The sequence below is a fragment of the Delphinus delphis genome, chromosome 9 (assembly GCF_949987515.2).
Source record: "Delphinus delphis chromosome 9, mDelDel1.2, whole genome shotgun sequence".
In the NCBI taxonomy this organism is placed as follows: domain Eukaryota; kingdom Metazoa; phylum Chordata; class Mammalia; order Artiodactyla; family Delphinidae; genus Delphinus; species Delphinus delphis.
This window is the reverse complement of record NC_082691.1, coordinates 100203320-100227002: the sequence shown is the minus strand read 5'-3', so window position 1 is coordinate 100227002 and position 23683 is coordinate 100203320. Positions and strand designations below refer to the sequence as shown.

Here is a 23683-nt window from a genome sequence, read left to right as displayed (position 1 = left end):
GCGGCTGGAGTGGGTAGGAGTCCAGAATTTCATTTCTAACTAGTTGCCATGAAATGCTGCTTCTACTGGTTGAATGATCACGCTGCCCTGTGCATTAGCTCCCAGAGCTGCCTCTCATTCCCACGCTCTGACTTTATAAATATACTGAACAAAAAATACAGAAACTTGACACCATAATGTGGTTTCCACAGCAGACCAGCCTGGGTGTCAGGCCAGGTGTAGCTGTAATATAAATTAAAATTCCTTGCATCCTTCGTTATTAATCTGTCTCCTGTGGATTTGCTCTTTTTTAGATCAGGTCTCCAGGGCCTGAACACCTCTGGGTGAGTTGACAACACTGGATTTCCAAAGTAGAGGCACAGACCCTGCAGGGACAGGGGTGACTCCACCCAGGTGCAGCCCACTCTGAGACAGTTGGCCATCGGCCTGTGCTGCAGAGGGTGGGCTGGTCAGGTGAGGGCCACTAAAACAACACCTTAGGGTCACGTAGGGTTGGGGGGTGGTCAAGATACTCATGTGCTAGTGCCCTCAGCCAGGAGATGGGGCAGCTCAGAGAGAATTCCCGTGGCCCCCTCACCCTACCTTTAGATTAGAAAGTGGACCCACCCAGAATTGTAAAGTGGTAGGAGGGGAAGTATTAGAAGAGGGAGACCAGAAGTATAACCAAATCCCCCTTCCTCCACGAAGCCCTCCCTAGTTCAGACAGCACTGAGCTCCCTATCCTGTGAATTCCTGTTATACCTGTTCATTCAGTAAACGTGCTGTGACCATCTATGTGGGAAGCCCCCATGCTCAGAGCTGTGGAATCTGGATACGATTAAGACCTGGTCCCTGCCTTCAAAGAGCATCGCCTCCTGTTGACTCCACCTCAGTGATCTTGTCCATCACTCTCTTCGCGCTGAAGCGGCACCCAGTCAGATGCTCACTGGCTCTCGCTGTTCTCACTCAAAAACCTTCTAACATATCCCCCACCCCGGCAACAACAAAAGCATGCTGTACCTCTTCTTAGGTTAATAGTCCCAAATCGCAGTTAGATTCAGGTCACCCTTTTACTCAAAACTCTCAGCTCCCCATTACTAACTCAATACAATCCAAACTCCTTAGTCTGACCCCAACCTCTCTTTCCAACCACGTCCCCCTACTCCCCTCCTCCCACCCCACCCTCCAGACAAGTCGAATGAATTGGTGTTTATTGGTACATGCCCCATAAGGTCTAGTTTGGTCATGTCTCTCCTTTTTAGAATGTCCGTCATCTCATCCTTAAAGGTCCAGCTCAAATGTCATCTCTCATAAAGCCTTTCCCAATGTCCTGCAACTTGAATGTAATTGTTCTCTTACAGAATTTTAGCTTCATTTTCTATCTTCTATTAAAGTCCCTTGACAGCCTGTGAGCCCAAGAACAAAATCTGATTTAACCTTTTATCCCTCCCTCTGTAGACTCTGCACATGGAGGCTACTCAGATATTCACGGGTGAACAACATCTAAGGTATGCAAAGGTACAGTACAGGAAGGGAACAGATTTCCACCCCACTGTTCACAGCAGTATTATTTACAATTGTCAAGATATGGAAGCAACCTAAGCGTCCATCAACAGATGAATGGATAAAGATGTGGTACATATATACAATGGAATACTACTCGGTCATAAAAAAGAATGGAATTTTGCCATTTGCAACAACATGGATGGACGTGGAGAGTATTATGCAAGTGAAATAAGTCAGACAGAGAAAGACAAATACTGTATGATATCACTTATATGTGGAATCTAAAAATACAACAAACCAGTGAATATAACAAAAAAGAAATAGACTCACAGATATAGAGAACAAATTAGTGGTTACCAATGGGGACAGGGAAGGGGGCAGGGACAGCACAGGGGTAGGGGATTGAGAGGTACAAACTATTAGGCATAAAATAAGCTACAAGGATATACTGTACAGCACAGGGAATATAGCCAGTATTTTATAACTATAAATGGAGTATAACCTTTAAAAACTGTGAATCACTATACTGGACACCTGTAACTTACATGTTGTACATCAACTATACTTCAATTAAAAATAATTTTTTTTAAAGGAAATGTATTTTGATCGAATGTAAACTCAGCTAGGGCAAAGACTGTTTTTCTGTACACTGACATACCCCAAGTATTTAAAACAGTACCTAAATAATAGGTGCTCAACATATATTTGTTGAATAAAAGAAATGAACAAGGGAAGCTTCCACAAAAGGGGGCCTACGAACTGAGTAGTGAAAAATAAATAGTACTTGGTTCACAGAGAAGGGCATTCCCCGGAGAGGGAAAGCCTGAGCTGAATTCAGTCGTGGGAAAGTACAGCTTATTGACTAAGTGACGGGAATCCCACTGTGGCAGCAGGAGAGAGAATTTAGTGTGAGAAGCGAACAAACCCAGAGCAGGTTAGGTTGTCCAAGTCTTGAATCTACACTTAAAAGCTTGCTCTTCATCAGTAGCGTCAGTGCACTGCAAGGCTTTGAGGAAAGCCCATGTCCAATCTGTGTTCCAGGACAATAACCCTGGTAGCAAAAAGGACGTGATTAAGGGTAGGAGACCAGTTAGGTTACTGAGTGAGAAGTAGGTGGGCGATGATTAGGCCCTTACCTGGTGGAATAGGAAGGAGAAGATTGGACAGATGAGTCTCTGATGTTTGGCATTTCACTCTTCACTATATGCTGATTTAATCTAACTTGATCATCCCTGTCCTTCAGGCAGTTGCACAGTCTGTTTCCTTCTCATCACCCAGCAGAGCAGACTTTCAATGAAGGACAGTTGAAGCAGGCCAAGATTTTTTGTATCACTTAAAACAGTGTATTCTGTGTGCAGAGCATGACCTGGAGATCCTGTTAAAATGCAGATTCTGATTCAGTGAGTCTCAGAGCCTGCCCTTCTACCAAGCTCCCAGGGGGTGCCAATGCTTCTGGTGCAGAGACCACACTTTGGGTAACAAGGACTTAGAATCCAACCCAGACACGAAGTCCTTAATCGTGGTCAGCCAGAAGCAACAGAGCCTGTGGTGGAGTGTGTGAGCACTGAAGCAAGATGGCCTGGTTCACAGCCACCTCTGCTTCTGCATCACCTTTTAGGTCTCTTCCCGCATCTCACGTGGGAAATGGGGTAATAATCGTACCCACCACATAGGGTCTTGTGAGGATTAAGTTCACTTTTATGTGAAGAACTTAGAACAGTGACTAGCACATGAGTGCTCAGTAAACATTAGCCATTATCACACTAGTCTGACGGATTAAGACAATCATTTCCCTGCCTCAAGAACCACCTAACTTTGCTGGAGAAATAGGAGCCTATCTTGTACTTTTTCTCCCCATGATGCGAGGCAAAGGCTGGTCACATTAAAGCACTCACTGGGAGGTAAGAATAGTCAAGGATGGGATAGGGGGTATCTCTAATGCAAAAACCCGCAGGCAGGAGACTGGAGAAGGGATTTAGGAGAGACGCTCCAGACGTTTTCCTCCATACAATGAAGCTGAGCACCTCTCACGGCGCTGCCCTACGACAGCTTCCCTCCACATTCCGTTTCTACACCAAGATAATCCCTTACCTTACAGCGACCAAACTCATTTTTATCTATTTATTTAGTTTCTTCTCAACCCCATATCCCACTCATTCCTCCCATGGGCAACCATAATGCCTGTACGTAACTTTTCGCTTCTATGTGTTCTTACAAAGTGATTTGTTTTGTGTACATGTTTTTAATTTACAGAAATGGTATTGTGTTATAGATCTCATTCAACTTGTTACATTCGCCACTCAGCACCATGTTTAAGATGGACCCACACGGCCACATGTGTAGCTAAGCCAATACCCCTAAGTGCTCCCCAGGACTCCTGGTGCACCCACCGTGTCTCACCTGCCCTCTCTACCTCCCAACGTTCAGATGCTCAGACTGCCTGCAGCCCTCGACCACCACAGGTGTTGGTGAGTATTCCCATACACGCCTCTTCTCATCTCCCTAGGTTTAAGGAAGGATGCAGGTCAGGCTATGCCATCAGGCCTCTGGCACTGCTCCAGGTCAGGCACCGCCTCCATCTTGGCCCCAGGAGGGTATTCTTGACAAATGGAGAAAAACATCAAACAGGAGTTTTGTGGGTTTTTTTTTTTTTTTGGCTAGTAGTTAAGTTTTATTCTAGGCAACTGCAAACATCAAACGGGACATTCACATAGGACCCAGGAGCCCACTCTCATCTCCCCAAACAACAGTGGGGCAGGCATTCAACACTCCTGAGAGATGGGCATCTGTGTGCTTTTTTTCCACCATTTCAGGAATAGTCAATCCCAGAGCTACTGTGGAAAGTGTGTGATCTGAACAACCTCAAGAAACAACTGGTATAATAAAAACCAACTCAAGTAACCACTGGTATAAGCTGAACAACCTTAAGTAAAAAGTAGTCTTCTATGCTGGGAGGCTGCAGAACCGCAGCAAGGATGGGATGGAAGAGCAGAGAGAAACCCAAACTCAGAGAAGCAGGACCGTATCTCAGCTCCTTTACAGGACCCTTCATTCCCAGCAGGGGTTCTGGGGTCTAACCCTACTACTCTCCTCCTCTCGGTCAGGTAGCCCTATTCCGGAGTGCCAAGCACCCGCACAAGAGGGAGCCCAGCACTACGGCCCTGACTAAATGTGGGTGGGCTAAAAGAGCCCCATAAGTGATCCCCTCCCAGAGGGCAGGCCCAGTCCCCATGTTAGGAACAACTTCTACAACTCTGGAAATCTAAAAATTGTCAGACTTTTTTTTTAACCAACTAAAATCTAACTCCAAAAAAAAAAGGGTCTTCAGAGCACGGTAAGCAGTTCATTTAAATTATTTCTTCTACTTGTTATTAACAAGGAGATGACAAAAGAAGAGCAGCTAGAGGGCTTCCACGTGTCTGCTCGCTCCTTTGGCCCGACTCAACCCTCGGGAAGACCTGAATGCCGGGACGGGCCCTGGAACAGGCCACCAGCCCTGCAGGCTCAGAGAGCCAACCCCAGCCCACGACTATCAACTCGGATGGGAAAAGCAGAGACTTGACGGTGCCACAGAGATGGCAAACTCGGCAGCAGGGTGAAGACAGCAGGAGAGGCCTGGCCCCGACTCCTCCTCTTCCGTGGTTTTCAGGGCAGCCTTTGGGCTCGGCCTGGCGCCTGGTCAAGGGAAAGCAAATCAAAGTGACTCCCCTCAGAAAGAAGTCAGTCCCTGACGCTACACTGTCTCTTCAGGGGGACAGTGCCAGCCCCCTCCGCCTCCCCCAGTCGGGCGAGGGGCCGGCACCCCTAAAGCAGGCCGTTGGGCCTTCCGGGCTCCAGGGCTGGCCCACCCCGCTCCCGCTGGTGGATCTTCTGGTGCTGCAGGAGGTGCTGCTTCTGGACAAAGCTCTTCTCACACTCAGGGCAGCTGTAGGGCCGCTCGCCCGTGTGGATGCGCTGGTGCCGCACCAGGTCGGACGGGTGGCTGAAGCTCTTGCCGCAGTAACCACAGATGAGGGCGCTCCGGCTTTTCCTCCAAGGGATGTGGCCGGGCAGGGCGACCAGGCTGTTGGGTGAGAACCGCTCCTGGACCCGGCGGCCGGCACCGGGCCCCTCCTGCAGGTGGCAGCGCTGGTGGGTCAGCAGGCTCACCCTGCAGCTGAAGCTCCTTGTGCACACATCACACTGGTGCAGCTTTGCCTTCCGGGGCTGGGGCTTAAGCTGGGGCCGGGGCCGGGGCCGAAGGCTCTCCTCTGGCTCCGAGGCCGTGTAAGGCTCCCATCCTGAGTGGGTCCGCAGATGTGCGGCCAGCTGCTGCTTACAGCGGAAGATGGCCTCGCACTCGGAACATTCGTAGGGGCCAGCAGTGTCCCTTTTCAGCTTCAGGCCCTGCCCACGCTGCTGACCCAGCTGCAGCTGCCTGTTAGACTTCTGCTTCGGGGGGCAGCCCAGAGTTCTGCCACTGCCAGGGTCTCTACTGCCCTCAATGGGCTCCTCTGGATTAGTGTCCCCGGGACCTGATTCCAAGAGGACAGAACGTCCTTGACCATCCCAGAGCTCAGGCTGCTCCGGGCTCAGGAAAGCGTGCTCTTCGGCAATGCCCGAGAACTCTCCAGGAAGTTCCGCAGAGCCGTCCTGCCTGTACTGTATCTCCTGCTTGATCATAACCCCTTCCGCTGCCAAGACAAAGAAGAGCCACAAAAAAGATCACATTCTAGCACCTTTGGTTTTTTCAGAGCTGAACAAACATCTGTGAATTTCAGAAGGGCTCAAATCAAAGTACCCCAGGATCAAGGGAATCAGGATAATTTGGAAGAGGATGAGACAGACTGGGCTGCAAGACCTGAAAAAGTAACCTATACTCAGGTAGAGACATACTGATCAGAAATCCGAATATGTTATTCTTACAGAACAGTGTTATAAATCCTCTAAGCTTGTCCACAAATTTGTATTCAACTCTGTGGAAAATGGTAAAGTATACATAGGTAACACCTAAGCTAATTTAAGTGTTACAGAGTGTTAAAATAATACATGTGAATAATTGAAAAAAAACCAAACAACCGAACCTATAGCTTAAAAATTCACGTATCCAGCTCTGTTCTTCCTGCATATTCTCCCCAAATTACCTGGTTTACAACGGTTTCTCCTGCCCCTTACCCAGTTAGCTTCACTCCTGAAGATCTGACCAACCCTATTCTCAATCTCCAGTGGGTTTTGACTAAGGCCTGTTAGACACTCTACACTGTCTGCAGGGCATAGAGAAGTGTGACACGGCCGTGAACCTTAGGGACTCCACACAGCAGTTAAGGAGGTAAGATACACATATAATAGGTGAGCTGATGATAATCATGAAGGACTTTAGAACAACTAAATGCCGGGTGAGGTTACTAACAATCAGTGTCCGGCCGTTTAGCAGTGCGGCAGCTCGCTACAGGCTGCAGGGAGCGGGCCTGGGTGGAGTGTTCTGGAGCCACTCACCTGGGTGGACACCACGAGCGTCTTCCTCCTCCAAGTCACCCAGCATCTCTGTACCCAACTCCGCTTCTCCTTCTGGCTGGCCGAGCACCTCTGGGTTGGAAACGGCACAGTGTGAGCCCAGGAGACAGTACTGGTCATTTGCCGATGAACAAGGTGACCAATGTCAAGGAGCTGATATTAAAACTTCAAAAGATTCAAAGTCACTTTCCCTTAGCAGTTTGGGACAATTAGAAAATTATGGCCAATTCGAGTGATCCATTCAGCTAACTGCTGCCTTCAATGCCCCTTCTCAGCCGTTTGAGGCACAGGTGGTCAGGCTTCAGAGCCCACTGCTTTCCTTCCAACACCACCATTGCCACCCACGGACATGGGCTCCTCTCCGGGTATCTAACTTCATCTGGGCTACAGCACTGCAAGGTAAGGTCAGCACCGCTATCCCCCACTATGACAGACAAGGAAACAGCCACTAGCAGAACACGTGAGCCAGTCGAGGTCACACAGTCCCATCTCTGACCTATTTGCTACTCCCCTCCCCCTCCGCTTCGCTCCAGGCACGCTGGCCTTCTTGACAAGGCTCCACGGACCTAGGTGCTAAAAGATTTTGTCAACCAAACAAAATGCATTTATTACGTAATAGCCTACATTTTACATATAAAGATGTACATCTATCAATCGGCACTTCTCATCAACACAAAATGAACACTGGGACCACAAGGACCATCTGTAATTCCAGGTAAACGCCAAGAAGCAGTGTTTGGTGAGCCCATGCTGTCTGCCCATCCCAGGCAACAAAGGATTTCCTGTCAAGCAGTCCTAAGTATTAAATGCAGCATGAGGAACCCTAAGGCACATGATGACATCTTATCTATTAGTAAATATTATCAAGAACTGACTGGGGGCTTCCCTGGTGGCGCAGTGGTTGAGAGTCCGCCTGCCGCTGCAGGGGACACGGGTTCGTGCCCCGGTCCGGGAAGATCCCACGTGCCGCGGAGCGGCTGGGCCCGTGAGCCATGGCCACTGAGCCTGTGCGTCCGGAGCCTGTGCTCCGCAACGGGACAGGCCACAGCGGTGAACCGACTACATGAGCACAGGGAAGAAATACAAAACGCACAACACCAAGACCTTTCCGAAAGTCTTCATAAATTGAGGGCCTGGAGACTCCCATTTCTCAACCTGGCTGAGGCCAAGAGAGGATCCACAGCCCACTAGAATCACAGATGCAGCCTGGGTCACAAGCTACTTGGCCAAGAATTGTAGGATGCCTGAGAGCAAATTCTAGGGAGAAAACTCTGCTACTTACTTAGAGAGACCAGAGTCTCATAGCTGCTTTTCATCGCATTTGTGTACAGTTCCTTCTGCCAGCCCTCCAGGTTCTCCCACTCCTGCTCTGAAAAACAGACTCCATCATTTTCAAGTGACCTGGACACCTGAAATCACAAATGTCACATAGTGAGTGTCTCCTACCAAAGCCACAAAGGAAAAGCCAGCCACTGAGAATCTTCACTAACAAAGGGCTGGGCCCACCCCCTCTGGTCTGACTCTCAACCCTCAAGGCTTACCTTGGGGGCCTCGCCCTTGCTGCCCGGGGGCAGCCGCAGGACCCAGAAGTTCCTGTTCCTCAGCAGGTTCTCCACGTTCTCCAGCCGCCTCTGCAGCAGCCCGTACTCCTGCAGCAGGGTCCCCAGCACCGCCCACTTGCCCTCCAGCTGGTTCCCCAACTCCACGGCCGTCTTCTCGCAGTCGGCCAGCTTCTTCTCAGCCGTCCCCGTCCGGCCCTCCAGGCTCTGCAGCCGGGCAGCCTGGGACTCCATCTTCTTCTCCACAGCTTGAATAGCGGCCACCACTGTCCAGAGTGAGATATCTGTGGTCTGCAAATAGGAGCTTTCCTCTGGTGCTTGTGGGGGCAGCGTGGAGGAAGTCAAAGGGGTGGAGCGGCGCTTCCTCCTGTGCTGAAGAACCAGATACGGCGTCAGGCAGTCAGTGTCACTTCCAAACAACAGGTGAAAAAACACAATGGGTCCAGTGGGTCCAGGAGCGCTTACAGCACCTAGTTTCTACTTCTTTTCTTTCTTTTCAATTTAAAAAGCATGTGCGGGGCTTCCCTGGTGGTGCAGTGGTTAAGAATCCGCCTGCCAATGCAGGGGACACAGGTTCGAGCCCTGGCCCGGGGAAGATCTCACATGCCACGGAGCAACTAAGCCCATGTGCCACAACTACTGAGCCTGCGCTCTAGAGCCCGCAAGCTACAACTACTGAGCCCGTGTGCCACAGCTACTGAAGCCTGCGCGCCTAGAGCCCGTGCTCCACAACAAGAGAAGCCACGACGATAAGAAGCCCACGCACCGCAACAAAGAGTAGTCCCGATCACTGCAACTAGAGAAAGGCCGCGCACAGCAACGAAGACCCAACACAGCCAAAAATAAATAAATAAATTTATTTAAAAAAAAAAGATTAAGAGGCATATACCACGCAGTAAACTAATAAAAGCATGAAAAACATATAAAAATAAAAAGCAGGTGCTTTTACATTCTGATACTGCAAACTATACATCTATCCTGTAACAAGAAAACGCTGAAAAGAAGAAAGGAAGAAAAATGTATGTAAAATACCACCGTCCAGAAATAAGCTTGGAATTTTGGTGTATTTCCTATAAGTTTTTTTCATCTTTTAACTTATTTCTTTTTCAACAAAACTGCAATCATATTGTACATGTTTTGTTACCTGTGTTTCACTGTCAGCATATTCCGTAAGACTTCCCTGCATCAGTATTCAGTTTTTAAGCCCATTTCTTTCTACTTGATATTTTGGACTATTTCTAACACTTTGCTATGATAAATGATGTAACTTACATCCACACTCAACTTCACATTCCTTCTTGATTTGTAGCTGATCACGTCAGCCCTGCTAAAAACCTTTCAGTGGCTCCCCACAATCAAGACAAAATTCCTTAGCAGGACCTACAAGACTCACCTCATTCATCTTTGCACCCTAGCAACTAGTATAGTGAAAACACCTACTAAATCCTTCATAAACATTTACTTAAATGACTTGACTAAGTCCTCGGACATTGTCCTTAGACTTCACATTTTTATGGTCTGTCCCAGATAGTAGAAAAATCACTGTGGCTGAACCTCAAAATTACTAAAACCAACACCTGGGAAGTCTTCCTGAACTGCCTCTTGCCCTCACTGTCTCACTGCATGTTCATTTCAGTCCTAAACCCCTGAAACTTCATATTCTCAAGTGTAACAGCATACACTTGATTCAAGGCTGCTTCTCTAACCATAATGAGGACACTGAGAACAAGGCACTGAAAGGAAATATCTTTGAAAGAACTGCTAGGGCCAGAGCTTATGGTCTGGAGAAAGAGGGGACAAGATGAAACCAACCGGCACAGAACTGAACTCTTAAGTTTGGCCATGACCTACTCCAGTTAACCAACTCAGTTCATTATTGAGCATACAGTCAAAAGCTTAAATATCCCCCTTAAAAAAGATTTAAAGAAAAGTTTAATGTAAAAGAAAAATACAAATGAAACAAAAAACTTAGATTACTGGGTAAATTCATTTCATCACATGTTCTGCTTTTAACTTTAAGTCTCTAAGTCTCTAGTTTTTTGGAATCTCCTCTTTCCTTTCTGTGGCCAGCACTGTGTTGCTTTCTAGCACTTTTTCCAAACAGGAAGGTGGGTTGGGATCTGAGCAGAGAAATAACATCTCTCCTCTTCCACACAGTCAAAGGCTAAAAAGAGCAGGCAAGCCAAGGTTCCTCTTTTCTTTTGTTTTAAATTATCTATCATGACAGAAACAATTTGAATGTCCATCAACTGGTGAATGGATAAACAAACAAACTGTGTCCATTCGTATGTTATGGGTTCAATTGTGTCTCCCCAAAAAGGTATGTGGACGTCCTAACCCCTAGTACCTCACAATGTGATTTTACTTGGAGATAGTCTTTACCGAGTAATCAGGTTAAAATGAGGTCATGACAGTGGGCTCTAATCCAATGTGACTGGTGTCCTAGTAAAGAAGGAGGAATACGGACAGAGACAAACACACAGAGAGAGAAGAGACAATGTGAAGGCACATACAAGGAGAAGACAACCACGTGAAAGTGGAGGCAGAGGTTGGAGTTATGCGGCAACAAGCCAAGGAAACACCTGGCACCACCAGAAGCTGGGGGAGAGGCATGGAACAGACTCTCCCTCACAGTCCTCATAAGGAACCAACCCGGTGGACACCCTGATTGCAGACTTCTAGCCTCTGCAACTGTGAGACAATAAATTTTGTGGTTAAGCCACCTAGTTGGTGGGATTTTTTTACAGCAGCCCTAGGAAAGACATATCGTATATCAGAATACTCCTCAGCAATGAAAAGGAACAAATTATTGAGACTTGTAACAACATGGGTAAATACCAAAATCACTAGGCTACGTGAAAGAAGCCAGACACAAAATGCTACATACTGTATTCCATTTACGTGACACTGAGGAAAAGGGAAAACTATAGACACAAAACAGAGATCAGTGGTTGCCAGAGGCGGGGATTGGGGGAAATTAATTACTTAGGGGTAATTTCTGGGATGATGACAATATTCTATAACTTGGTAATATGATGGCTACACGTTTTTCAAAACTCACTTAACTACAGTTATGCCGAAGGAGTAAATTTTACTGTATGTAAATTATATCTCAGTAAGCAACACTCAGAACGTTAAGGAGAAAATATTAGCTATTATAAAAGATACCATAAACAAAGTCTAAAAACAAACTGGGAGAGAATATCTGTAAACAGGATATGAAGCGCAAAGGAAAGATAAACAACCCAAAGATAAAACTGCAACTATAAATAATTTGCGAAAGTGGAAATGCAGGTGGTCAATAAGCCAATGAAAAGACAGCCACATTAGCAGTCAGGAATGCACATACAACCAAGTGAAACCACTTTTCACCCACGAGGTTGAGAAATGTGAAAGAAAGGGGCAGGAACAACATTCAGAGCTGACTATGACGTGGTAAAACTGGCACTTCCATAACACTCCTGGAAGGAATGAAAAATACTACAAACTTTGAGGAAAGAAAATATCCAGGAAGTCATTAAAAACCCTTTCACCTAGTAGTACCGCTATGGGAATCTTCAAAAATAAATGGCATTACTGTTTAGTGACATACATACAAAGATGATTACTGGCAACATTCTCTGGAATAGCCAAAACTTGGAAATAATCTAGATGTCTAATATTTTTTTTGGCCACACCGCGTGGCTTGCGGTACCTTAGCTCCCCAACCAGGGATTAAACTCGGGCCATGGCAGTGAAAGCACCAAGTCCTAACCACTGGACCACAAGGGAACTCCCTCTAGATGTCTATTAATAAGAGGATGGTTAAATAAATCATGGCACGACCAAAGATGATGTTATACAACTGTTAAAAAGAATGAGTTAGATCTATATGTATGGTTTGGAAGACTGTTCATCATACATTGATAGGCTGTCAACTTTTAGGGAAACATATTTATTCTGACTTCATTTTCCTAAAGAAGAGAAAAGATACGTGTATATGTTTCCACACACAGAAAGGTTTGGGAAGGTATTCACCAAACTATACTAACATGAGTCAGTCTCAGGATATGAGAGAGAGGAATTTTAATCTTTGATTATAAACTATTGCTTGTTTGACTTTTTCAATAAACACGTATTCCTCCATAATTTTTTTCTTAAGTTCCATATATAAGAAAATTCCTGAAGGTAGTGAGAAATTTTTTAAAAGTATACTTACACTAACTGTATTTCTAGATTTTCTGGGACAGTCCTGCTTGCATATTGTATCATAGTGTCAGATCATGTATCATACATTGGGCCTGCAGCCATGGTCTGAAACCCATTAAGTACAAGACACAGCCCCTGTTGTTTAGACACCTACCATCTGCTTGAGTAAAACACTGAACAATTAAATAACGCTCTAAAGTGATACTTGCTTAAGTTGGACTAGATGATATTTAAGGTCACTTCTGAGATACCATGACTTACTGAATAGTTTAAAAAAGAATATTTACATAATACATAAAATATATAAAGTAGTGACAACAAATCTCCATGTAACCACCACTCAGTTTAAAAAATTAATTAATTAAAATTAAATATATATGTATATACACACACATATACACATGCACACAGCATACCTCGGAGAATACTGTGGGTTCTTAAAGCAAGTATCACAATTAAGCAAGTCACATGAATTTTTTGGTTTTCTAGTACATAGAAAAAGTTATGTTTACACTGTTCTGTAGTCTAATGCAATGGCATTACATCTAAAAAAAGTATATACCTTAATTAAAAAATTAAATTTTTTCAGGTAAATAATGCTGACCATCATCTGAGCCTTCTTTCTGTAATATTAACATCAAAGTTCACAGATCACCATAACAAATATAAAAACAATGAAAAAGTTCAAAATATTTTGAGAATTACCGAAATGTGACACAGAGACACAAAGTGAGCAAACACGTTGGAAAAATGGTCGATGACAGACTTGCTCAACACAGAGTTGCCACAAACCTTCAGTTTGTAAGAAACACAGTATCTACCAAGTGCAATAAAGCAAAGCACAATACAATGAGGTATGCGTGTGTGTGTGCGTGTGTGTGTGTGTGCGTGTGTGTGTGCGTGTGTGTGCGTGTGCGTGTGTGTGCGTGTGTGTGTGCGTGTGCGTGTGTGTGCGTGTGTGTGTGTGTGTTTTATATATATCACCTTTACAGTCCTTTGTGCAACTCTCTGAAGTAACTACTATCCCAAATTTGGTTTTTACTATTAACTGCCCTTTTTCATGTTTGTTTTTTTTTACGTTTGTTTCCAAAAAATATATATTCTTTAAATTTTGCATGTTTTAGGATTTTATATGAACAAGTCACTCTTCTACAACTCCTGGGAATAGCTTGTTGTTGCAGGTGGCTTTAATTCATTCATTTTCATTGCTGTATAATATTCCATCGTGTGACTATACCACAGTTTATTTTTCTATTCCACTATTGATGTTTCCCCATCTCTGTCATTACAAGCAGTGCTATGATAAATAGAATTGTGTCTGGCTTCTAGTGGACATGGGCAAGTTTCCCAAGGGTATAGTCCTAGGAGGGGAATTGTTGGCTCATAGGGTATATACACATCCTGAACTTAAGCAGATAATGTCAAATGTTTTCCAAAGCAGTCATACCAATTTCATTCTTGTCAGAAGTCTGTAAGTATTCTGGCTGTTCCACAGCTTCATCAACATTTGTTACTGTCAAACTAAAATTTGCATCCCTCTAGTAGATCTGAAATGATACCTCATCATGGTTTTAACCTGCATTTTCCTTGATTTTTAACAAGGGATAAGCATCTTTTTTATGTTTATTGGCCATTCAAACTTCCTCTGACTGAAATGTTTAATCCATTTATCTTTTGGGTTATCTGACTTCTCATAGGATCTATGAGGTTGTCTCATACAATTTCTCTGTAAATTCTGTATACTAATCTTTATCAGTCATATGTGTTACACATAACTTCCCTTATTTGTGCCTCATTTTAAAATTCTCTTTATTATCATTTGATTAAAAGTCCTTAGTTTTAACGTAGTTGAGTTTTATCAGCATTAATTCTTTTGTGGTTTGAACTTTTGTGTCAGGTGTAAAAAAAAAAATCTATATCCCACAATACTGTCTTCTAAACACTTGATAGTTTTGACTTTCACATTTAAGCATTTATCTCAACTAGAACTGAGACAGTATTTGTGTACAGTGCAAGCTTTGATTTTCATATGGAAGTCAATAAATAGATCTAATACTATATAATGAAAAATCCATCATTTACCCACTAATTTTTTTTTTTTTTTTTTTTTTTTTTTTTTTGCCGTATGCAGGCCTCTCACTGTTGTGGCCTCTCCCACTGCGGAGCACAGGTTCAGGACGCACAGGCTCAGCAGCCATGGTTCACGGGCCCAGCTGCTCCGCGGCATGTGGGATCTTCCCGGACCGGGGCACGAACCCGTGTCCCCTGCATTGGCAGGCGGACTCTCAACCACTGCGCCACCAGGGAAGCCCTACCCACTAATTTTTAATGCTATCTCTGTCATAAATCAAGTTTTCATACATGCAGTCAGTCTGTTTCTGGCATCTCTGTTCTGTTCTATGGGTCAATTTTTCTACTGCTTTACCAAAATTACCATCTTAATGACCACAGCTTTTTGATAATTATTGATACAAGTCCCACCTCCTTATTTTACAGGAGTATCTTGACTAATTTTGGCCTGTTGATAGTTTACAAGCTCGAAAGGTTTCATAAAAATATCTTTAGAGATTTTGTTTGGCACTGCATCAAGTCCATAGATAAATTTGAGAAGTGACATCTTTAGGATAAAATGTCTCAATTCACACACACAGTATATACTCCTTTTGTAAGGTATTTTTTAACACCTTTTGGTATTTAAATATATTCCATAGGTATCTGTTCCAATCATCAATTGCTATATCATAAATAATCCCAAATTTTGTGGCTTAAGACAACAACATCTATTTTGTTCACGAATCTGCAATTGAGGGTTTGTCAGGGACAGTTTGTGTCTGCCCCACTCCATGTCAAGCAGAGCAAATCATAGGCATGTAGGTGCTGGAATCGCCTGAAGAATCCCAAGCCACATGGAGAGGGATGTTGGTGGTGGTGATGGTGATGTTCTGTTCAACAACCCTACCTAAGGTCCTGGTCTACAGTCAGCATCAGCCACCAGAACACACTTTCATTTCTAATGGGGTATTTTTGCCTTCTCTCTTTTTTCACTAATCTCTCTGAACGTTGAAATTATATATTGATATGTGGATAAAAAAATTAGTATTATCCTCTATATCTGTGCTGTCCAATATAACAGCCACTAGAAACATGTGGATGCTTAAATTTAAATTAATTAAAATTAAATTAAAAATTCAGTTCCTCAGCTATTGAGCCACATTGCAAGTGCTCAAATAGCCACATGTACTTTGTAGCTACTACACTGAACAGGACAGAGAGAATATTTCCATCATCTCAGAAAGTTCTGCTGAATGCACTACACCCTTACTAGTTTTTCTCTGCTTGATAAAATACTAAGGTTGTGTTAAAATTTCTACTATGATAATGGATTTTCCTTGTAGTTCTATCAATTTTTGTTTTATATATTTTGAGACAGTATAATTAGGTGCACATAAGATTAGAAATGTCCTATCAGCCTGGTAAATTGAGTCTTTTGCTATTATAAAAGTAGTAGTAGCCGTCTATCTCTAGCAATATTAATACAGTTAAGCCATTTTTCTTTTGATTAGTATTAGCCTGATACATGTTTTCACATCCTGTTATATTCAACCATTTCTATAGCTTTATCTTTCAGTTGTATCTCTTATAAGCCATTTGCTGAACTTTAACCAATCCTATCAATCTTTGCCTTTTAACTAGAACATTTAGTCCATTTACATTTACTGTAATTGTTGACCTATTTTTATTTATTTTTACCTTTTTTGTGCTATTTATCCCATCTTCTTTCTTGCCTTCTTTTAGATAATTTTTTCTTATTCTATTATCCCCCCTTTTAAATTGTAAGTTATACAGCCAATTTCTAGTCTTTTAGCAACCATCCTAGAAATTACTTACAAAGACCTTTAAATATCTGAATTCTGATCATCTCTTCCTAACGTTTACATCAATGCTGCCATGTATTTTAATTCTGCCTTTGGTTTTAACCCACAAGAGATTATTACTGTTTTATTCAGTCAATAGTTGTTTAGATTTACCCATTTTAATGGATCATCATACTTTCTTACACTTTCACTTTCCACTTAAGATAATTTTCCTTGTACCTGAAGTATATCCTTTAGAACTTCCTTTAATAAGAGTATATTGGTGAGGGAGACGCAAGCGGGAAGAGATATGGGAACATATGTATATATATAACTGATTCATTTTGTTGTGAAGCTGAAACTAACATACCATTGTAAAGCAATTATACTCCAATAAAGATGTTAAAATGAAAAAAAAGAGTATATTGGTAACAAATTGTCAGTTTTAATTTGTCTGAAAATATTTTATTTTACCTTTTTTTTTTGAAAGGTACTTTTGCACAGTTTTAAAATATGGGATTACATAGTTATTTTCTTTTAGCCCTTTGATGAAACCATTCTACTGTTGGCTGGCTTCCACTGTTGCTGAGAAGCTGAACCTCATCAGCCTTACAATGGTTCATTTGAAGTTAATCTTTTTTGTTTGGCTGCTTTTAAGAATTCTCTCTGCCTTGTATTCTGTACTTTCACTATTACGTGTCTAGGTAGAGATTTCTTTATGTTTATCCTGATTGGGATCTACGGGACTTCTAAGTATTAGTATTTGCATCAGTCCTACAATATCCTCAGCCACTAGATATTCATCAAATATGTCCTCCAGTGCAGATTGTGTGTGTGCATGTGTGTGTGTGTGCGCGCGCGCGTGTGTGTGTTTCCTACTGGAATTCCAATATGTTTTTCTTCTGGAATTGCAATATCTGAAATCTCTGAAGGTCTAATTTTGTTGCCCATTAATTTTACTGGCTTTTTCTCATAGCTTTTCATCGCTTTTTGGATAACTTTTTATTGTGAATTCATTTTTCTTGGCATTTTATCTGAGAATTATCTGAAGTCTGAGTTAAGTGTAGACTCCTCTGGAGAAGATCTGTGTTTATTTCTTATAGACGGCTGGAGGCTCTACTTTAAACTAAATTCTTGGCTTAAGGTTTCCCAGACACCAAGGTCGTGTGAATTCAGGCAATAAACCCACTTGAGAGTCAACATGAATTTTCAAGGGGCACCTTGCACCCATCTCCCAGCACCAAGGTTTGACATGATTTTCTTTGCAATCACTCCTTGGGGGTAAGAGCTTACTTCCAGTTCACACTGAACGTTGCCCTTTGAAGTCTCAGTTTTATGAGACTGGAGTAGGAGGCGTCTTAGACTCCCCACCGTAGGCTCTGAGTTTTGTCTTCTATTTTCCAGGCCCCTTGAGGTCATAAACACTACAGATGAATGTTCAGCCAATGCCCTCAAAGTTGGCTTCAGAACTCTGCTTACCTCTTAAGCACTCCATTTTCCACTTAGTCTTTGGGCTCCACGTATTCTTTATTTTTTTTAATTTATTTTATTTATTTATTTTTGGCTGTGTTGGTCTTCGTTGCTGCGTGTAGGCTTTCTCTAGTTGCAGTGAGCGGGGGCTACTCTGCATTGCGGTGCACGGGCTTCTCATTGCAGTGGCTTCTCCTGTTGCAGACACAGGCTCCAGGTACATGGGCCTCAGTAGTTGCGTCACTTGGGCTCAGTAGCTGTGGCATGCAGGCTCTAGAACGCAGGCTCAGTAGTTGTGGTGCACAGGCTTAGTTGCTCCCTGGCATGTGGGATCTTCCCAGACCAGGTATTGAACCCGGGTCCCCCGCATTGGCAGGCGGATTCTTAACCACTGCGCCACCAGGGAAACCCCTCCACGTATTCTTTACTAGCTACATTTCAAATATATTTGTTTTTCCCCCTCAGCATTTTTAGTTGTTTTCATCAGGGCACCCACTTGGCCATACTGTCAAATAAAAGGTACAGAATCTTCATCTCAAGATGATAAAAGAAATATGCTCAAGGACAATTTAAATACGTTCTGTAATGACAGATCCATAAATTACTTAAAGGATAGTTGGGGATTTTGGAGGATCTTTAAGACTTCTTCTTTTTTTTTTTTTTTTTTTTGCGGTACGCAGGCTTCTCACTGTTGTGGCCTCTCCCGTTGCGGAGCACAGGCTCCGGATGCACAGGCTCATTGGCCATGGCTCACGGGCCCAGCCGCTCCGCGGCATATGGGATCTTCCCAGACCGGGGCACGAACCCACGTCTGCTGCATCGGCAGGCGAACCCTCAACCACTGCGGCACCTGGGAAACCCAAGACTTCTTTTTAACCAGGTCTGTTGTAGACATGTAGGTAACGGCGCTGACCAGTCAAGAAGTACTCTGGAAATTAGTAACTTGTCCTCCTGCCCGACTTTAGTACTACAATTTGATCTTGGGGAAAAGGCAAGTCTTTGACTGGATCACCTTAACTTAAAGGAATCAAAACGAGGTAAATATTGTGATTATCATGAACATCTGTGTCTTGTTTCCATAATTTGTTGAAAGCAAACACTGTGTTCTTTAAGTCTTCCAATCCTTCCCCTCTTAGTTCTTACCCACTTCCTACAAGAACCAAATACAATGCACCCAGCTCATGGTCAAGTTTTCACTACAGGATCTCCTTAGCCCTCTATCCTCACAAAGGTCTCACACGATTTTGAAAGTGTTTCTAGATCGAGAAATGCTGCACTAAAAACCAACTAAACTCCATCTACCCTTCCTATAACAAATCATCCTGTATCATTAAAATAACCACCACTTTGTAATAATATGAGAGTGTCAGAGCTGCCAGAAACCTTAGAGATCGTCTAGTAACTAGTCCAACACTCTCAACTTACAGCTAAGGAAAAGGAGGCTTCAAGTGAACAAAGTTGCCTAAAATCACTAAAGTGGATAGCTGAGAGCTGAGTTACGGCTGATACCTAGTTTCCCGACACCGTGCCCAAGCTCCACGTCTTGCCATTCCCTGAATGGGGACATCTGGGGAAGGGGGAGAGGGAAAGAGATCGACAGCTTCACAGACAAAAGCCAACAACTACACAGTGAGATAACACCTGTCCCAAGGAGAGGAAGCCCAGCCTGACTTCAACCTGCGGCTGCAACCCAGGGCAGAGTCTGTAGCAGGAGAGCACGGCAGAAGAAACGAGGGAAACCCATCAGCCCGAGAACGAGCTGGTCGCAGAGAGGCAGAGTCCTGGGGTCCCCGAAGCACCGGGCAAGTTCACTGGCAGTGACGGGGACCCAAGGTTTCCAATCCGCGCCCCCTCGCCAGCCTGGAAACGGGCTCTCTTAGGGCGGGACGAAAACGTGTAGGGACGGTAGCAAATCCAAGAACATGAAACAAACCTCCGAGAAGTTTCTCGGCGAAGGCGCGTGGCACTGGGGCTGTGGCCCGACGCGGAGGAAACCGACAGGGGGAGGGCAGAACTCTGGGGTTGCGCGGAGAGGTCGGCGTTGACCCACGCCAGCTGCGGACCACGGCCGCCCAGCCCCGCACCTCGAAGCCCCGCCCCGGCCGGGGCTCAGCCGTCCCGAACGCGCCCTCGGGTCCGCGCCAGGAGGACTCTTACCCGAGCAGGCGCCGACTCCGCCATGGCTGCCAGTCGCCCCCCAACACCCGGGCCCCGCCTGATACGCCTCGGGGTGCGTGCGGGTCCGCTGGGCGCCCCCGGCACCTCCTCGAAGCTGCCCCCAACGCCGTGTTGATACAAGGTGCATTATGGGAGTTCGGCCCTCCCGGGCCAATACCGGCTCCAGCCGCTCCTCCTCACCGCGCGGCATTCCCTTTGCGCCTCCATGCGGCAGGAGGGTGAACAGCACCTCGGCACTCCGAGCCCGAGAGGGACAAAAGGACTCGGTGCTTCCCAGTCAAGTGCATGTTCGGAATTTAAGGCAAACCCATGGACCTTTTTGTGTCTTCTACGTACCCAGCACTCTGGTAGGTGCTTTGAGGGATTCAAAAAAGTATAAAAATCAGACTTTGCTCTGAGGGAAGAACGTGTAATCTGGTTGGGGAAAAGAGATACGGTCCCAAATGGCAAGCAGTTTTATTCCAAAAGTACACCTGTTATTTCACTTTTTAGAAACTAGAAATACACTTCTCATATCAGCAGTGGGTTAGGTGCCCAGGCCAACCCCCTGAAGCTTATCAATGATAGTAATCATGCCTTGGAAAATCCAAGATAGCCCTGATTTCATACCCAGCCCACACGCTACACGTTAAACCATGCATTCTGCGTTTTGGATTGAAAAGCATGGTTATCTTACCATTTGAGTACGCAACACACAACACTAATGCAACGTAATTATGTAATTTGTGCCACATTTTCTCTATAGAGACAGGCGATGAATTTCCACTTCGAATGATAGGCATGAAGCAATTCCCCTGAGAGCTAAACTCTTAAGATCAACAGGAAAGTATGTTCACGTGACTGGCTCCTTAGTGTGCAGGGCTCAGTTCAGACCTTACCTCCTCCGACAGACATTCCCTGTCCACCCTGTCTACAGCGCAACACCCTCCTCCGTCCCAACACTCAATCCTGTTATCCTGCCCGAAATTTTTCATAGCATTTATCACTATCTGAAATAGCCTCATTTTTTTCATTAGTTTGCATCGTAATTATGTTTCACTAAAATATCTCCACTGTTATCCTCCATTTCTTGCACACAGAAATGCTCATGAATATTTTTGGATGATTGAATGGTGAATCAGAAGATAAGGATAGGAAAAGTCAGCCCCAAGAGAAGGCATGATGTCCAGGGCAACCAGACTGACAGGGGATTGGTTGAATCATTAATACACCTAAAGAAAAAATGGGACAGGCTGAGAAAATTAGTCAGCCTTGGAGATATGTCTCAGGCCAACAAAAACTTACTGTCAGATACAGAAAAGAAAAATATCATGATTGTGGAGGCAGACATATCAGGACAAAGGATTAAACGGTTCAGTTATAGAACTCACACTCTCTATTCTGTTTCTATGTCCACCAGGCAAACTTCTGATGATGCAGGTTCCCGTGTAGCTTCTGGGAGACAACATGCAGGTCAGACGGATGCAAATGTCCAGACCACCCCTGGAAATTATTAAACTGATTCTCTGCCTTATCTGTCAGTCTCTGAGAGTCAGCATGATTTAGCATCCCTGCCTGGAACTCTGGGGAAATATTTAGATCAAATTCCCAATGTGCAAGGGAGGTAGCACCAGGTGCTGGTTTGCAGCCTCACGGGCTTGCAGAGATGGTGCAGTGATTAGAAAGTGGGATGAGGAGTGAGAGCGTCTGAGTCCCTAGCCCAGCGCTGCCACTTACTAGATGTGGACCTTGGGCAAGTCATGAACTTACCAGCACCTCCATGACCTCATTATTAGTGAGGGATAATAGTAGCACGTATCTCATAGAGTTATTGTGCAGATTACATGAGTTAGTTCAAATCAAGTGCTTAGAACAGTGCCTGTCACAGGTTAGGAGCTCAAGAAGCACTTCCGATCCCTATTACTCATTGCAAGATAACAGATGGAAGTAAGGTGCTTGTGCAGCTGAATGCCTAACACAGAGCAAGGGCTCGGTAACAAGCAATTTCTCATTTGGGTTTGGTTTAGCTTTGGCAAGGTCCAAGCCTTGAACTGCAATGAATTCACCAAGATAAATGTCACCTTGTTGCATCTCTTAGATGCCACCCACTTGTCCTTTGCCAATGACACTCAGATCTTGACACATGCCTTTAAATAAACTTAAATGCAGTTCACAGTTATTCCCATTGGTGGCAGTGGTATTAGAGGAATGAAGGAAATATACTCTTAGTACTTGTATCCTGTCATCTCCACATCTGTACACTATGAACGTAACATGCAGAGCTGAGAGCAAGCTTAGACATCATCTTACCCGAACTCTCATTTTCAGTGACAGAAAAAAGTATTCTTTGAATCACAAATAATATAAAGTTTAATAATGCTGTAAAATATTTATCTCGTCCCTTTAATTTTCTATCATATGATTTATAGCATACATATTAACACATTTATGTACATTTATGTATGCCCAAACATTTTTTTTAACTCAGGAACGTTTATAGACCACAGCTTTGAGACCCTTTCTAGTCTGTTCCCCTTACTACCCTGCAAGTCTCTAGATGTCTGGGACCATGTCTTTTGTGCTCCTCTCCCATCAATAACCCCCTGGGGAGCATATTCCACTCAGCTTCTGGGTCAGTGAGAACCCCAGAATGAACACTCCTTGGCTCAAGCTGACCCCCGAACCCCACTGTATATACGGATGTAGTAGGTACCTGTTAACCTTGTCAGCCTAGCACTTCTCCCTTCCTCTGGGCATATATATACCTCCTTCCCTTTGGGGATGGCTCTTTCTGGGCTCTAGCCGTGTAACTCAAACAGATGCTGCCATCTTGTGCTGTGACAATTCCAGCCTGGCCACAATGACTGAAAAGCAGCCATCTGACTCAAGCCAGCCCGATCATAGCACCCCAGCCTCCTGGCCACAGTAGTTGAGCCAGTGGTGGGCATATGACTTAAGCTCTTCCCTTGGATTCTTCTACTGGAGCTGAGGGAACAGGTTAATTTTCTGTCTGGTGAAGCTGTAGATGTGTCAGGAATAGTCTTGTTCCCCGTTTTTTTGGGAGTAAGTTAATTTGAAAGAATGATCCCAACACACAGAAAGGAGCAGAGATGACACATTTTTGTCTCTGTCCAGGATTGGTTATTCAAATGTTCCTTTGAGTCTGTGAATGATTCCAGGTTCCTTCCAGAAACTTCCCCTTTCTTCATGGTTGGCCAGTCAGCCTCAGGTAGGGGAACTGGGTGTCTGGGTGACAAGGAGATTTTTTTACTGCACATCCTTTTACCCATTTTGAATGTACCAGACTTGTGCAGATGGGAATTTCCTGGTGGTCCAGTGGTTAAGACTCGGCGCTTCCACTGCAGGGGGCGTGGGTTCGATCCCTGGTCTGCGAGCTAGGATCCCACACGCCACACAGCGCGGCCAAAAAAACCCAAACAAACAAACAAGAAACAGGATTTAAAAAGAAAGAAAGAA

At 44.4% G+C, this 23683-nt stretch overlaps 1 protein-coding gene across 3 annotated transcripts; it reads right to left on the bottom strand.

The window, feature by feature from the left end:
• Window positions 1-1816: 1816 nt before the first annotated feature.
• ZNF212 (zinc finger protein 212) lies at window positions 1817-20315 on the bottom strand. 3 transcript variants are annotated; one of them, XR_009520697.1, is made up of 7 exons: window positions 20207-20315; window positions 8520-8909; window positions 8261-8387; window positions 6961-7050; window positions 3886-6158; window positions 2622-2860; window positions 1817-2536 (listed from the first exon to the last, which is right to left on the bottom strand). XR_009520697.1 is itself a non-coding variant. In XM_060021068.1 (5 exons), exons 1-5 carry the CDS (start codon window positions 20228-20230, stop codon window positions 5290-5292), a joined length of 1500 nt encoding a protein of 499 aa, XP_059877051.1. In that variant the 5' UTR covers window positions 20231-20315; the 3' UTR covers window positions 1817-5289. The 3 variants fall into 3 exon arrangements, 1 of the variants encoding a protein (XP_059877051.1); XR_009520695.1 differs by having other exon boundaries at window positions 2622-6158; XM_060021068.1 differs by having other exon boundaries at window positions 1817-6158.
• Between the last annotated feature and the right edge of the window lie 3368 nt (window positions 20316-23683).